Source organism: Peromyscus leucopus, unplaced genomic scaffold, assembly GCF_004664715.2.
Source record: "Peromyscus leucopus breed LL Stock unplaced genomic scaffold, UCI_PerLeu_2.1 scaffold_225, whole genome shotgun sequence".
NCBI lineage: Eukaryota > Metazoa > Chordata > Mammalia > Rodentia > Cricetidae > Peromyscus > Peromyscus leucopus.
Window position 1 is genome coordinate 192,358 of NW_023505098.1, and position 17,405 is coordinate 209,762.

At 43.3% G+C, this 17,405-nt stretch overlaps 1 protein-coding gene across 1 annotated transcript; it reads left to right on the forward strand.

Moving 5' to 3' along the window:
* Positions 1-8,952: 8,952 nt before the first annotated feature.
* LOC114693397 (somatostatin receptor type 1) lies at positions 8,953-10,429 on the forward strand. The gene is given in 16 exon segments (XM_028869757.2): positions 8,953-9,293; positions 9,295-9,371; positions 9,374-9,433; positions 9,436-9,495; positions 9,498-9,594; positions 9,596-9,672; positions 9,675-9,695; positions 9,698-9,823; positions 9,826-9,921; positions 9,924-9,966; positions 9,968-10,032; positions 10,035-10,139; positions 10,142-10,184; positions 10,186-10,227; positions 10,229-10,329; positions 10,332-10,429. Coding segments are annotated over 16 exon segments (1,452 nt in total).
* Positions 10,430-17,405: the final 6,976 nt, after the last annotated feature.

A 17,405-nucleotide genomic window follows, 5' to 3' on the forward strand; every position in this document is an offset into this window, starting at 1 on the left:
GAAGAACATTGGTGGATGGGACAATTCCTCTTTGAGCCAAGCAGTCATTATCCTGTCTGCATTGGCACCCTCTGGCTTTGACATGTTCTCTCCTCAATTGTGCTATGAGTTGGGAAACATTTGCTCTCCATCCCTTTCCCAAAGTCCCCTTCCATCAGCCTCTATACGCACTCAGCTCCTGCTGTGATTCACAAACTTCCTGCCTGTCCAAGTCACTTCCTGATGCCACCTGTCTGCCTGGAATACTGGAGTTTCATTTTCCTCTACCTAAGGTGAGGGAGGAGAACACGGCCTCTGCCTGCTCTCTGTGGGGATCAAGTCCATCACTCTAATAATGAGCTTCTTCCTTATCTTTAAATTATCTAGGTGAGAGTGAGACAGCATTTTCCAGGTCTTCTCCCATCTCAGGAGGCACCGTCATGCTCTGGGGGTGATTTTCTGAAAGTCCTCATACTTCATTGGTGGTATAAGCAATGACTTCTATCTTCCTTCCTAGGAGAAAAAAACAATGCTTTTAAACTATCTCTAACAAACAGCTTGTCTTTTAATCTTCCTTTCTACTCTTCCAAGTGAGTAAAGGTTGGAGAGAAGTGGAATAACAACTATGAAATGTAAATGTATTTTCCATAATGATCATCTTGAAGGCTTCACTGGAAACTAAGGTAGATTGTGTCTTTGTAACTTTCACACAGTTAGGTTGAACTGGTGAGCATGGTGGTTAGACAAAAACCCTTATGATGTGGGTAGACTAAACTGACTTTGGTTTGATTTTGATAAGGGTGATTAACACTAGTTACTTTTAGCTGAAGATATGGCATGTCCAAACACCCCAGAATGGAACGTAGTTCACTGTATTGAATTATAGAACTGGCTGCATAAGAAGGAGGGAAATTAAAGGATAAGTTACTTATCTGCAGTAATTGCTCAATAATTTTTAAAAAATTGCTCAAGAATTAAAAATATCAAATGCCAGATTTCCTGTTATTAAATTTTTGAGCCTTAGGGGAAAATCGACATCTTAAATATTTTTGGTAGCTCAACAATAATGTTACACTGCAATCTATACTTTATAGACATTAGTTTGTGATATCTAAATGCTTTTATGATGCCCAGTATGTATCAATATTCTAAACAGGCCATATGTTTATTCTGCTTAAGTACTCTACCAAGCAGTTGCACAACTATCTCTAGTTTATGAATGAAGAAGCTGGAGCACAAAGAGATCAACCGCCTGCACAGGATGAATAGATAAGACAAGTAGCCCAGTACTGTAACACAGTGATTGCTTTCTTAAATCCTTCATGTGATGCACATCACCACAGCTGTCTTGTGAGGTGGGAGCTACAGACTGACAAGGAGTCAGTTGGTCATCGAGCTGAGTGAACCCTTCAGTCCTTGCTTCTGTTCTGTCTACACTTTCAGCTCCGTACATTTTGTTGGTTAATCAATTTGCATCGTAATATGTTAATTTTAGAATTAGAATAACACTTATAATTATTAGTGTTATTTTTACTGACAGTCAAAATAATTAAGGAGGAAATGAGTGAGCAAATGTTTTTAAATAGGGAAGAGACTTATGGCCAGAGTTGCTTTTTTAAAACTATTTTTAAAAATATTTCATTACCTTTATCTTAAAAGGCAATACATAGTCATATCTGAACAAATAGAAAATCTCTACAGAAAGGAAAAAAAGGACTCATGATCCAACTACCTGATGGGAACTACTATGGATATCTTTGTCACTGTCCTTCCAGGCTCTATATACCGTGTGGGGGCTGTTTGCCCCATTGTTATGTGTCTATTACTCCTATCTGAATGAAGTGCAATATCCTGTTTTGGAATAAGAAGCATCAAGATGATCAGGAAAAGCCAAAGTGACTGATGTGGCTTCCTCTCTCCAGCTCCTCACTGGTCTGGGTAAGCATCGGTGATTAAAGTTCTTTGTTTGTTTTTGTCTGTTTGATTCCCCTTCAAGTTATAAAATCAACTTTATAATCTGTTAAATAAAACATATGTCAATCATATTCATTAAGACCTAGGAGGACAAAGTCCAAAGTAGCCTCTTCAGGTTACCACCTGTAACCTTTTGACTTGGATTCCACCCTAGACTCCGCCCTTCACAGTAAGCAACACCATGTACACTAACATAGATATCTTGGCCTCATTGTCACACTCACATCTCCAATGCATCATCCTTTCCTGAACAGTTACCACTTGATTTAGGCATAGAAGTTCTGGACCTACCATGTGGCCAGCCCACTCTGGCTTGGAAAAGAGCTTGAGTTCTCCAGGTAAGGAATCCTGGGATCATTAAGAATGCCATTTTGAATCTAGTTCAGATGGGGGCTTCCAGGTTCCTACTGGAAATTGGTAGTTGTACCTGGGAACTTCTGTTGTTCTGAGCAGATAGATCACGAGCTTCATGAACCCTCTGTAGGAGACAACGATTAAAAGGAACCAGCCACAATTTGTACCCAGAATGTTTAAAAATATATATTATTATTTCATTGTATGAGTGTTTCCTTCCTGTATGTCTGCGTACCATGTGTGCCTGGTGCCCATGGAGGCTAGAAGAGGGCAGATCTCCTGGAGTTCCTGATGGTTATGAGCACAATGTGAGTGCTGAGAATTAAATACTAGCCTTCTACAAGAGCAACAGATACTCTTCACTGCTAAGCTACCTCTCCAGACTCCCAGATGTGTTCTAACTTCTGATTGTAGTGAGACAAAATAAACACAGATGCAAGAGGGGCAATGGGGCATCACCTCAGTGTGCCTGGACCTACATGTCTCCGTTGCTTTCTGTTGCTGTGATAAACACTGACCAAAAACAGCTTGGGGAGGAAGGAAGTCATTTGGCTTAGAGGTTAGACTCTACAATTCAGGGAAACCAAGGCAGGAACTTGGAGCAGGAACTGAAACAGAGACTGTTGAGGGGTGCTGCTTACTGACTGTTAGGGTGACATTCAGCTCCTTTTCTCATACAGCCAGGTCCACTGCCTAAGGTCCAAAGTGAAGTGAGCCCTTCTACATCAATTAGCAATCAAAAAACCCCACAGACATACCCACAGGTCAGTATGATGCAGGCAATTCCTTAACAGAGGGACTTTCTTTCCAGGTGTGCCAACTTGACAAAAACCACACTCTACCTGCAGGTATCTACACAGTAGCTACACATGTGCTGTACTTCCAGCTGGAGCAACCCTGACCCCAAATGTGTGTTCCTTTATCTTCACATCTTTGAGGGGCAGTCGAGCACTAACTTTTTTTTCCTTTTGGTCTAACCCTGTCAAATATGCCCACACCTACACCACTCTGCAGCACTCATATCCTTTTCCTTCTTAGATATATTACTAAACACAGCTACAATACCTGGTTTTCTACCTGTTTCCTCTTTCTTCTTCACGGGAATAAGAATTTGGTTAACCTTTTTGCCACTCAAAAAGTAACTCAAAACAGTGCCTGTCACCTAAGAGGGCATTCAATGAATTTTTTTTATTGCGTTAATGAATTAATTGCCAAGTTATATTACAACTGCATTATTCATACATAATGGAATTTAGAAATTAATTTCCAGTTACTTCTAATAAAGAAATAAGGACAAAAATATGAACATACCCCCATGCAACTATGAAATTAAGTCTATTCTGCTCTAGTGTCTTTTTTGTACCAATAATAATATCAAAACATAAAAGTAAGTTAATATAAGAAACAAGGTCCTAGACCAAGGGCAGAAGCCATGAAAACTTGACTGATCTAGACAGTACCCAAAAGCTGTTTTCCTAACTAGTCAGGTGACTCCACTGGGCTTTCATGTGTTCTGACCTCCCTCTGGATAGGGGAAAAGCAGACTGTCACGGGAACTGCTTCCGCCTGTCTTCCTATGCTGCATGGGAAAGGAGGGCAGAGGCACCTCAGTGCTTTAGGACACCTGAATATAACAGTAATTTGGCTGGGATAACCTGGCCCAGACTCCTGTTTTAACATATTTAAGATATGTTAAAGTGGCAGTACCAAAAGAGTACTGCCAGTTTAAGCTTCCTTCTGCAAAACTGTCTTCTCTACTACACTCAGCCTTTGCCTGACTTTGTGTTTTTTCTATGGCTGGTGAATCTGACTGACACCTGTGGCCTGCTCTGAAAGAGCAGCCATTTCTTAAGGAATGGGTAAGTTGCTGTAAGTATTTAAGTGCTCTGAGCAGAACCAAACATCATTTGAGGTATCAAAAGAAATAAAAATGTGGCTTTGTTACTTTGAAAGCATTTTTCTTTTGTGATTGCCACTGGGTGGGTGGGGGGACAAATAATAGTAAAAGAAAGGTTTGAATAAAATTGTTGAAACTAATGCTACCCATCTTAAAGTCCTTAAATAACAAAAGCTTTATTACAGAAAAAAAATGTATTCTTGCTAAGAACTATTCAAAGTAATACAGGTGGCAGGTGGCCATTTCTATTCCATTATTTATCCATTAATAATAATGAATACTTTTGTATATGTGTTGAATGTGTGTGTTCTTAGAAGCATTATTCAGCAGCAGAGAATCCATAGGGAAGAATGAGCTGTACACCGTATGTGTCTTTTCTGAAAGCACAAAAGAGACTCTACCACGCTGTTTCACAGAAGAGGCAATAGGAAAATCAGCAGGCCAGTGGGTTTGCTAAGATTGGTGATGAACTTCACCACAGGCTGCCTGGGCTGCTGTGAAGTGATTGGGCATCCCTGGAGATGGAGTCTAAGGCTGCTGTTTAGCCAGATAGCCACTTTGTACCCTAGTAACTTTCTTATTAGACTGTCATCTCATTAACTGCTTCATGCCAGATGGTCCCAAGTACCACATACTCTACTTTGGGCCATATTGCTGAGTGGTGCTCACCCTTACACTCAGCTTGCTCCCATCTGCCCAGACAGGTGTTTTTCAAACATGACTGAGGCTGCTGAGTTACAGAGTATGTTCCAGGAAGTGCTTTTGCCCCTGAAATGCATTAGAACATAGGTTCCAACTGGAAAAACCACATTAGCAATTTTTTTGACAGACAAAGAGTTTGAGCTTGTGATAATTACTATTTCACCAAACCAACTGAGACTCGGGACTACAATTAAAAAGAAATGATCTTCCATGTATAATGGCTTTCACACTGCATGATACTATTAAATAGCCATCATTAGCTACTAAAGCATGTACTACTCCTTTCCCAGATCCCTTTCCCTGCAAGAAATTTAAGACCAAGAATGATCAATGAATGGTCAGCACTATAATTGTTGATACAGGACATGCAAATGGAAAATTTTCAGAATGATTAGATGTATGAGGAATTATTAATTATGATGATATCACCCAGACATCCAAGTTCTTCTAAAGACCCATATTTACATCTTTATATCTACAATTCATGGCTAGTACAGAAAAAGGAAGTATCTTTAAAATAAAGAACAAGGCGATTTAGGGTAGTTTCTCGAGTATTTTGCTAGCTTCTGGAACAGAAACCTCAATAAAACAGTTTTTCTTCTCAAAAAGCTTCTACATCAGGTATACACAAACAGATATGCACCAACAGTACAGTGTGATGGATTTAATAAACAACTGTACACCAGTTCAAGACTGCACAGGGGAGTTAGTTTTATAATGATGGAAGGAAGAGTCTGCTTGAGGACCTACAATTCTTATGTGGCCTTTTCATTCTTGTCTTTTTAAGAAAAACAACAACAACAACTTTTTCCTCTCTAACAGATGTTTGTAGCTTGGAAGAGGCACAGGAAAAGATGGTCACCGAAGACATGAGAGCTTGAGGATGGGCAACTTTTCAAGGCTTAGAGATATCAGTTCAAACAGTAGACAGGCTCTGGGTCCCAACTACACATTGCTTAGTCTAGAAGTGCTTTGCTTTATCTGCTCCTGGGCAGAGAGTCACAGACACAATGATGAGACATACATGACTGAAGAGGTTTAATAAAAGAAGCATGACCTATATCCATCTCAAATGCTTTTTTAATGAAATAAAATTCACATAAAATCCATAATTTTGGCCATTAAAGTGTGTCATTCAAGGGGGTTTGGTATAGGCACACTGTTCCGAAGCCACTACCATTGTTAAATTCTAAAATACTTTCCTTGCCCCAAAGAAACTTTATACCTGAGCCAGTTACTTCTTCCTCCAGCCCTTGACAATCATTAATCTACTTCCTGTCTCTGTAGTCTAGACTAGTTTGTATGAACTGAAACAAGTAATTATTGCCTTTTGAGACTGGTTTCTTTTATTATTAAAGTGTCTTTGAAGTTCATCAGTACAGTATCTAATCAGCACTTTATTCCATTTAAAGGAAGAGTAATATTTTACCGATTAATGTACCATATTTTTGTTCACACATACATCAGTTGGTGATATTTGGGTTGTTTCTTTTCTTTATCTTTTTTTGTTATTGCTCCAATACTTAGCTTCAATTTGAGGGATAAAGGACAGAGGCTGAAGCTGGTTCATAATGTTTTTGAAAGATCATTAAACTTGTTTGCAAAGATGTGCCTCCTGATTTTATTTCTACTAGCATATATGAGTGATCAAATTTTTCCATCTCTTTGTTCACATTTATTTTTTTCTTTTAAAAATTATAGCCAACTATTGTCAAACCCCTTTATGAATAAGTAGTACATCATCAAAACCCTCCACAACCAGAAAAGAGATGTACTTGTCCAGTTTTCTTCATTTGTATGTGAACCATAACTTAATTGAATGGAGCTTCTTTTTCTATGATGAGTTGCAAAGTGATTTAATGAAACTCTGATGACAAAACTGCCTTTCATAAACTCCCACCCCTGCCTCAGTCACTATGATCAAAGCCAATGCCTCTAAATGGTGACCTTTGAAAAAGCATCCCAGAAATACAGCCGGGCACTTTGGTCAGTGGCTGGCAAAGACATCGGAACTATGTCCGGGGTTGGCAAGGAAAATACTCCTCTAGGACAATCTCAGTTTTGTTTTTTAAACCCAATGGACATCACCCTCCCCCCCATACATGTTGTTTTGTATGTTCTGTTTTAGAAACATAACTAACTTCCGAGTCACATTCAGGCAAGGTGTTTGTTTAGGTAAAGCAATGTCTTAAACAGCCCCAATCCTCCCAAATTTGAATTCCATTCCAACACTTTTCTCATGAATAATTCATCGTCTGTCGCACATACTCCTAGGAGTCTGTGGTCATTGATTTTAATCTGACTCCATCCTGGACACAACACGTGATTCTTTCCCTTCCGGCGCACACTTAGTTTTGAAACCGAAGCACCTATGTAAAAGTGATTGCTGGAACAAACAACTGGACATGGAGTATAAATGTTTTACTTTAATGCGGTGTCCAGTTTTGCATTCTAGGCTGTCTGGTAGAACAGCTTCCATGAGTTTAATTCCAAATTTTCCACCTCTTGAAGTAGATGTGAGAGGAGTGAGGAGAAGAAGATAACTATGGAGCAAAAATTGCAGGCAGCAAAGCTCAGAGTTGAGCCTTGGACTAAGGCAGGCCAGTATTCCGGGAGTGAAGGGGCGGGGAAGCTTGGCACGCTTCAGAGGATTTTGTGGAATATAGCAGCATCCATGAAAAAGGAAGAGGAGACTGAATCTTTTGACAGGGAGAGACTGCAAGCCAAAGAGACACTAGGTTCAGAATTCTGGGAAATATCAGGGTCCCTAAAAAAAATAAAAATAAAAAATATCAACATCCTTTCCCAAGCAGAAGCCTACAGTTCCTAGAAGTCAGTGAGCTTTGGGCCTGCCCGCCGGCCTTGATATCCACGTCTTAATGGTTTGGCACTTGGACCAGAGAGGGTCATACCTCAAGGCCCTTGTATCTCTTAGTATTCCACCGGGAAAAGTCTAAATGCCTCGTCACTGATCCCGGCTGATGACAGTTCGATTATCTGCGCAGCCAGTCATGGTAGATTTAAAGTGGCATGCCTGCCTGTTCAGGTCTTGTGCTCTCCACCTCCATCCTCCTCCCCGCCAACTCTCCAGGGTACAAAGTACAGCAGGACGCGCGCGCTCGCGCGGGCGCAGCAGCTACAAAGCGCAGCCTAATCTTTCCTTGTGAACACCTACATGGATTTCCAATACCGAGTCTGGCAGGTTCCGGAGGGAGTGCAGCCTCCTCTTGAGCTCTCTGCCCTCGTCCTGGTTTCTGCAGTCGATGTTCCTGGGAGATAAAGGGGGGGGGGGCTTTAGGCACTAGAAGCTTCTTAAAAGCTTCGTTAGAGATTCAGTGTTCATTCAGTTTCCCTGAACACTCCCTGCTGTAGAGAAGAGGGCGATGGATGTGTTAAATCAGCACCCCTAACACATCTTTGTGTCCTTCGTGTTCATAATGCCATTGGCTTAGGTCTGGTTTCCACCACTCAGTGTTTGCGTGGCACTTGTGCAGTGGCCAGCCCCAAAGGGAGTTGACCTCGCAAAGAACGTCAGCGCACCGCCAGACCTCACAAGCACTTTGCAAGGGCCATCTGGAGACATCGACTTTGGGATCCGAAGGCCTGAAATCTTCAGCTTCAGGTTTGAAGACTGGCCAAGCGGAAAGGAGGTGGGTGTTTAGGTCCCGGAGAGCAGCTAGGGAAACGTGGGGTCCCTCCATCACCAGAAGAGAGCAGCAACTGAGAGAAACGAAGATGAACTCCAGACATATATGTCTGGGGTTTTGCTTTAGTTTTTACTATGGGTGGAATGGACAGAATCTACATTCTTGGCGGGTACCTACCCTTTAGAAAGTAGAGAAACTCCTCAGGTCCATCCTAGGAGTGCCTGAAGATGCTGTGAAGAAATCTGAAGCAATCTTTGAGTTGAGCCTAGAGGGGACTGGAAATGGGAGGGGAGCTGGGAGGGGGGAAATAAACCACTATGTGCCCCCCCCCTCCTTCGTAGCTGCTGACGCGATGGTGCTGCTTATTAATCATTCACCAGTCCAGAGCCACTCCACTTAATGCTGTACCGCGCGCGCGGCTCTAGCCTCTTGGCCTCTCCTCTCCACGCTCGGAGTGCCCGGGACCGACAGAGCTGCTGCAAGAGACAGCGCGCAAGCAGCCGCTGGGCGATGCGCCCGCCGCCTCGTAGGAGCCGCGCTCGCCGCAGCTGCTGCGCTCTGCAGCGCGCCAGGAGCGGTGAGCTGCGAGCTGGGAGCCTTGAGCTCGGGGAGGCGCAGACAGCAAGGGCGCAAGGTGAGCGCCCTACCCGCAGCCGCACCGGCCCCTTTCAGCCGGATGTTCCCCAATGCACCGCCTCCTCTCCCTCCTCTTCTCCTAGCCCCAGTCCAGCAGCTGCGGGAAGGCGCCTGCAGCAGGGGCCCCGGGGCCGGCGCTGCGGACGGCATGGAGGAACCGGGACGAAACGCTTCCCAGAACGGACCTTAAGCGAGGGCCAGGGTAGCGCCATTCTCATCTCTTTCATCTACTCCGTGGTATGCTTGGTGGACTGTGTGGGAACTCCATGGTCATCTACGTGATCCTGCGTTATGCCAAAATGAAGACGCCACCAACATCTACATTCTAAACCTGGCCATTGCTGATGAGCTGCTCATGCTCAGCGTGCCCTTTCTGGTCACTTCCACGCTGTTGCGCCACTGCCCTTGGCGCGCTACTTTGCCGCCTTGTGCTCAGCGTGGACGCGGTCAACATGTTCACCAGCATTTACTGTCTGACTGTGCTTATGTGGATCGCTATGTCGCTGTGGGCACCCGATCAAGGCAGCGCGCTACCGTCGGCCCACAGTAGCCAGGTGGTGAACCTGGGCGTGTGGTGCTGTCTCTACTGTTATCTTGCCCATCGTGGTCTCTCACGCACAAGCCGCCAACAGCGACGCACCGTGGCCTGCAACATGCTCATGCCCGAGCCCGCCCAGCGCTGCTGGTGGCTTCGTCTTATACACATTTCTCATGGCTTCCTGCTGCCTGTCGGGCCATCTGCCTGTGCTACGTGCTCATCATTGCCAAGATGCGCATGTGCCCTCAAGGCCGGCTGGCAGCAGCGCAAGCGCTCGGAGCGCAAGATCACTTTAATGGTGATGATGTGGTGATGGTGTTTGTCATCTGCTGGATGCCTTTCTACGTGGTACAGCTGGTCAATGTGTTCGCTGAGCAAGACGACGCCACCGTGAGCCAGTTGTCTGTCATCCTCGCTACGCCAACAGCTGTGCCAACCCCATCCTCTACGCTTCCTGTCGACAACTTCAAGCGCTCTTTCCAGCGCATCCTGTGCCTCAGCTGAGGACAACGCTGCGGAAGAACCAGTCGACTACTACGCCACCGCCTTGAAGAGTCGCGCTTACAGTGTGGAGGACTTCCAGCCGGAGAACCTGGAATCCGGAGCGTTTTCCGTAATGCACCTGCGCTTTCCAGATCAGCACGCTTGAGGCCGGCACTGCCGGAGGGAGAGTGGCCGGAAAGGGGAGGGGGAGCAGTCTGAGCGAATGATAACAGGACACCAAGCGCTGTAGTAGAGCGCCTGGTTAGCCGGACCTAGGAAAGCCATGTGACCAAGGTAAAATGGAGAGATTTTTGGTCAATTGGAAGGCTTTCGGGCCATCTCTCAGCCCTTCCTTTTTCCCACACAGCGCTTGCTACTTTGAACAACTCCATTCGCCAAGCCCAGTAACTTCGATGCTCCCCCCCAGTTCTGCTAGTTCAAACCACAAACTTAATGTCGTCAACTCAGTTTGACCCTTACCCTCGCAAGTCGATATTTCTGTTTCTTTAAGCGAGCCGCGTTACCGCCATGTGTTTCCTTGGGCTGAGTTCCCAGCTGGCGCTCAACCCTGATCGCTGCGCAGGTCAGCGGGCCGACTCTGCTCAGAATAAGTATCAGACTGTCCCCAAACACTGCTCTCCCTTTGCACAGCCTTACTGTTAAGGAAGCCAGCTTGAGATGACCAGGCAACTTTTCAAAGAAGGCTCACCTTCCTGGGTCCTCCCTCCCTCCGCTCCACCCCACCTAGAGCAGAGCTAGGTGCTTAAGAAAAGATCGTGCACGCAAACCCCAGACTCGGTATAGCTCCACCCATGTCCTCTTGGAGGACACAAAAGGGGGGGGGAGCGCTGAGAGCAAGCCGAAGACAACTTTGTAATATTCCTGGGTTGTGGATATGGTACCATAGGAAACCCTCCTCCCCGCCCCCCTTCGAGCTCAGAACTGAGCACTGGTTCCAAAGTCCAGTGAGGCGCTTCCAGCTGGTGAATGACGTAGGCACCCTGGAGGTGCACCTGAATCGCAGGGCAGCTCCGCTTGGTTTCCTCCCTGGAATAACAAAAGATTCGGTTTCTGCTCTGGTGTAAGTTGTAGGCTCAGCTCCGGCTCCTCCTGTGACAGCTGCCATTGCCTAAGCTGGGTCGTTGCTGCAGCCTGTCTGGTCCCTGAGCGGTCCTGCCTTTCAAGCGTGCCTAATGAGTTATGTCTTGTTTTAACATATTTATTTATTTATTTGTGTGTTGGAAGTCGTGTGTGTCTGCTTTCTTTTTCTCTATTCGCCTAACGAGCTGTCTTGGAATCTGGGGTTGAGGGTGTGAAAACACTGAGCAGGAGTGGAAAAAGCTCCCTCCTCACCCTAAGACCCTCAAAAGTTTCCCTCTCTTGATTCTCTAGCCTTTCTCAACCCTTCCTATTTTTGCTTGTGCCCAGTGAAGTTTGAAATTTTTATACTTTTTATTGTAGCTTTTGTCTATTAAAATAAATGAATGGTAATTTGGGGTTAACATCTGTTGGTGCAGAGTGAAAGACTTGATTTCCTGGTGTTCCAGTAACACAGGGGAAGCGACACTGTCTTGATGTGTGTATGTATGTATGTAATGTGCTGCTATGTACAAAATCACATGTATATACATATATAGAGAAAGCTAGATTTGTCTATCTTGACCGACTGTCTCAAGTCCATGAAGCAATTAAAAGGACAGCCACAAAGTGACAAGTGTGACTCCAGCTGGGACCTTTTCAGTTCAGGTTCAAGTAGCACTCAAACTTGGAACTGAGAAATGTCAGTCAGAGACTTGAATCACTGCAGAAGATATTGCTTCCTTTTTCGAGGTCCCAGCAGAGGTGATTCTTACATACAACCCAGTTAACATAGTCACTTCTGTTGAGGAATGGAGTGGAACAACAGTTATGTCTGCATTTACTAACTTCATCGGAAATCTGAGCAAAGACAAAAGCAAAATCAAAGCAAAAAATGATTGCATTTCACTCATTCGTGTTTCCTGTATTCTTTGATTTCCTGGTCTGTACATAGGAGGCACTGAAAGCCTGTCATGACTGGTTGTTTAAGTAAGCCAGTGTGTATCAGTGGTCTGGAATACTGAACCTGGGATTCTCAGATTCCCACTGACATGACATACAACAATTGAATGCACTATTGAAAAAGATGTTTTGTTCACATTTGCTTCGAGGATACCATGCATTTCTAAAAGCAGTAACCAAGAGTTAAACTGTCTCTTATGTTTAAACAAATGAACAAATATGCTTTTGATCATAAGCCAGAAAGTTTAGATCTTTTCTAAGAACGGTATATATATACAATTACTCTTCTGTTAAAATAAAAATTTTAATCATTAACAACAGTGAACTTTACAAACTGAAATCTCCATTGTTATCATCTCAGCAGGATAGAAATGTAGTGCTCTTAACCTGTCACCATTGTAATAGTAAACCGAATAAACAGATGTATTATGCTGTCACAAGTAGTTGCTTCCATTTGAACCTTACTGTTTCCAGGGTTATTGAACACCCAAGTCTAATTGACACACTTAGCTTTTAGGAAAATTTCAGATTAACTTTGAAAATTTTCAAGATTGTATTTATCCTTTGAATTATTTTCTTTAAAATGGGGATCCTGGTATGGTTGTTGTTGTGGTTGTGTGGTGGTTTTTGTGTGTGTGTGTGTGTGTGTGTGTGTGTGGCCTAGACAGAAAAGGGAGGTGTATAAGGAGGAGACTGAGGAGGGGAGGAGGAGTAGGAGGGAGGAAGAGCAAAAGAAGAAGCAATAACGTTTGTCCAGTGAGTGTGAACAGGAAACAATGACCTGGGCTACACTCTGCTGTCACCACACTCAAGGACAATGCCCCTGGTTTTCACAGATTAAATTACAGCCTGCCCTCATTGGACCCCAGTTTTGTTGTAAAGTAAATAATTGCTGCTTAACATCAGGGAATGATAATGGGGGAGAGGGGAAGAAGCATCTCTTAAAAGTATTGGAAAGGTGGTGTAGAAAAGAAATAATAGAAAAGCCAGGTTGAAGGAGACCTATTGTATGCCTTGCTCAGTCTGGCTATTTCCCTGCTGGAGGCTTTAACAAGGCTTGGTGGGGATTTAAAAAAAAAAAAAAAAAGAAGAAGAAAGAAAGAAAAGAAAAGCAAAACAGGTTCTATGTTTTACAGCGGCTTTGTTTCCACAGCAAAATGGTTGAAAGCAGTATTCTTCGAACATTCCAGAGCAGTAATGAGTATGATAGTAGTTCAAATGCCCTGTAACTCCAGCTTCATGTAGTTATAACATTATCACAAAACGACTAAGGATAGCGACACTTACAGATGTCGATTATTTTTCAAAGTCACAGCAAGGTAGCAAACGTGAAGTTGGGTTTACAACTTAGATTTGGAATATCGTTTTCTCGGAGCTGGGATCTTTGGGCTCAGCCACAGCATACACAATTTCTTATTTCAGTTTTAACTACTGTAAACATTGCTCCAAACTCCTTCAAACTGGTTAGCTGAGAGAAACGAGCCAATTGAGCTAATAATTTAATTTGCTATATTTTTTTTTATTGCAACCGTTTGTTTAAGTTTGTACAGTTTCACAGCTAGACCGCCCTTTCTCTCTTATTATTGCTAAACTGGCTCTAAAGTCTGCAGGGAGACTTTACACCTCCTAGTGGGGAGTGTGACTGGGTGAGCCCTTGGGAAAGCAGCCTTCTGGGCCTTTCACCTTCTGCCTGGATCCTGTGTTACTGGGACGATTCCTGGCTGCAGATAGGCAACATTTGTAGCTCTAGAGCTGGATCCTACATCTCATCATCAGGAGCGGCATCTCCTGTGAGCTGAAGCTCCCTGAGAACCCGCGGCCCTCACACTCATCACCTGTCGGGTGGATGCCTCATGTGTGCTTCAGAGTCTGTCACTCTGCCACTGTGGTCCCTGGGTCAAAGGCTATAGGAGACCTAGGGAGCTGGCACGTTATATCCCCAGGCTCACCTTGGTCTGTCCTCATCTCCCTCTGCTGATGGCTGTCCCAGATCTCTTGCATTCGTCTTTGCTTTTGTCCACCTTACTACTAAAACATTTCATGCTCTCTATATCTGGCTTGTACTTAGAGGAAAACCATAGAAGTGGAGTCCTCCATCATAGCCCTGTGTCTCGTAGAGCATGAACGTGTTAAACCAATTCCCACTCCCAACCCAATCATATTCACACTTGATTTCCAAGAAATCAGTCTCCTATCCTCAGGTGATGAACCTCCCCTCAAAGAGTGATACTGAAAAATCCTCAAGTTATGAGACTTCCCCTGAAAGAGAGAGAGAGAGAGAGAGAGAGAGAGAGAGAGAGAGAGAGAGAGAGAAGAGAGAGAGAGAAAAAGACTGGTCATTTATAGAGGAAGTTAAAACATGTAGGTTTAATGTCTGACAATGATTATCTCACTTCCAAGTGACCTCTAAAACTCCCAGAGTGGCATTTCCCAGGCTATCTTCTCACACATCAACCATGTAAAATTGTCATATTAAAAAGTTTCGATGCCTAATCTATTTTTATCACAACCACTGTACCCCATGTTAAACATGCAGTTTACATATGAGGAAAAAGTGGTTCTCTTAGCATAGAGATGTATCATTTAAATATATTTCTAACAGTATTATTAGGCAAATAATAAAGACACTAATGCAATCTTCTAGGAAAAACTAGTTGGTGGTATAGTATGTTTTGTAAATCAGGCCCAGTCCCTTCTTTGTTCCAAGGTAGTGAGTGCATCAGAGGTGAGGAACTCCAACGATGCTAAAGACAGATGCTCAGAATTTGCTATTATGGTGGTGAGTGCTCACAGCACAGGACATTGCTAAGCTGGCATTCTCTTCCAGCACTGTGCACCTGGAGCTAATGACACCCCCTTCCTCATACACAGATGGTACTTTGCTTCTCATCTGATAGATCTCCGTTTGTTGGCTTTAGAAGATGTCAACAGGTTCAACACTGTGACATGGTTTCCCTAGGGGAAAACAGGTGCAGAGATAAAGTCATGAATGATAGTTTATTATTTTATGACCTACCTGGAGACTGCATACAGTAGTAAGCACCTGAGAAAGGACTGTGTTATCGGTGGTTTCAGCTCATGATGACAGCTATAAAGAAAAATGAAGATATCTCTACGATAATGACAAGGTGGAGGAGCCCTGTGAACTGAAGCAGGTAGCTCAAACTAATATAGCAAAATCCCTGATGGCCAAACTGCTGCTAGGGTGAGGGAAGCATTGTCTAAAAGGGAGATAGGGTTTTTAGGTCAAAATCTTCTGTTAAATGTTCACTTTCATAAGAAACTGAGTGATTGTCAAATACTATATAAAACTCAGTCTTATCCCAAAGCTGGAAATTTTATATCTATGTAATAGTGAAACCTCAAGATGTTACCCATATTCTTGCTGAGTAATGATAAACTTAGCACTTTAAAAATAAATCTCTTTAACCCAGATCAATTCCAAATCAATTGTGAGCAGACACAGTATAAAAAAGAAATGACAAGTTGGAAGTAGTATCCACCTAGCATATTACCTCTTTAGAACTGTGATCGCATGGCTGGAACTATTATTGAGGAAGACTCGGGTCCTCCCAGCATTAGGAAATTTAAGAAAGACTGTGTGTTATAATTCCACTTAGAGACCACAGGTTGTGCAGAGGAGGAAGCTGCAGGGTAATATATAAACACTGGCCTGACTTTTACAAAAATAATGATATTCCAAAAAACAATTTCTAATCCACTTAGTTACTTGAGGTGGGGGCAGGCAGTCCAGGGCATGATAGGTAAACAGAATCCTATTGTAAATTAGATATCATCTGTGCTCACAGGGCTGTTCTGGGAAAGGATGGGTAATAGTTTGAACTGCATTCTTTATGTTTCTATAATCCTTGAACAATCCACTAATCTACTGAGCTAATAGTATTAGCAGTCACAATGTGTCTATTCAATGTCAATAATAAAATCAAACATTTCTCTTTACGTCTAACGAGCCACTGTACTACTGAGCCAGGCAGAGGTATGCATGTCTTTTACAACAGAATCTCAAATGCCTTGTAAATAAACTATAGTACCTGAAGTTTAAATTAAATTATGCATGTATGCTTGTGCACCTGCACACCACATGCGTGTGTGTGTGTGCGCGCACACACACACACGCACATAATCATTAAAAGAGTAACATCGTAAGAAATCATTGGTAAAATAGTATTTCAAAGCTTGTCTTCTGTCTTTCTCCTTCACAGTTGTTCCATTTCTACATCCTCCCCTTAAGCTCTGTTCTCCCCTTCCCCAGTCCTTCAAAGAAACTCTTCTCAGAAAGCTCTTTCGCCTGGTTCACAGTTTACATAACGGGAAAGTTTAAGTGTTAGTCTGTCAGAAACAAGGCTTTTCAATAAGCACATTCTATCAAAATGTTAGGCATCAGTCTCTCTGAAACCCTATCTTCCAATACGACTATTTCCTCACAAGTGACTCATAATCCCCACATATAAGGATCACTTAAAGACTTTTAAAAAGATAGTTTCTATGCTCCATCATATAAAATGTTGGTGCTGGAGACCTCGGGGTGAATCTGGCTGTTTTCTAAAAGCACACTACAGTGTGAGGGCAAGTAGCTGAGATTCCGAGAGGCATGGAGCTTGCCATCAGCATAGAGACTCTGCTTGGTTGTATAAATACAGGCAAGCTAATCTGCATGATGCTTATTAGCCTCCTCTATAAGGTCAACATGATTGACATCCTCTTCTGTAGGCTGCTGTGAGGAAGACAATGCACGTCAAATGACAATCTGTCAAAGGTCTTTGGGTTGTTAATGAGTTGAAAACGCAATTAGCTCACAAGAGCAAACATTCTTGAGAAGATCTGGCCTCAGGGTGACTTGATTCCCAATACGACTAATTTTTTTTTTCCGGCTCCACTTTTGATCTCTGACCTGCTATATTGATTCATTTTCAGACTCAGCATTCGTTTGTCCCTTTTATATGAGTGGGTAGCATAATCCCCCCCCCCACAGAGATCAAATGTAATTCTCTCTAGCTATACTGACTGATTTCATTTTCTGACAGAATCAGCTTCGTGAGCCTCTGACCCTCTATTCATTTTTACTGAATATGCTAAGAATATGAAGTTCTGGCTAACTGCTGTTATTTCCCTGGATTATTTTTCAAGGTTTTTT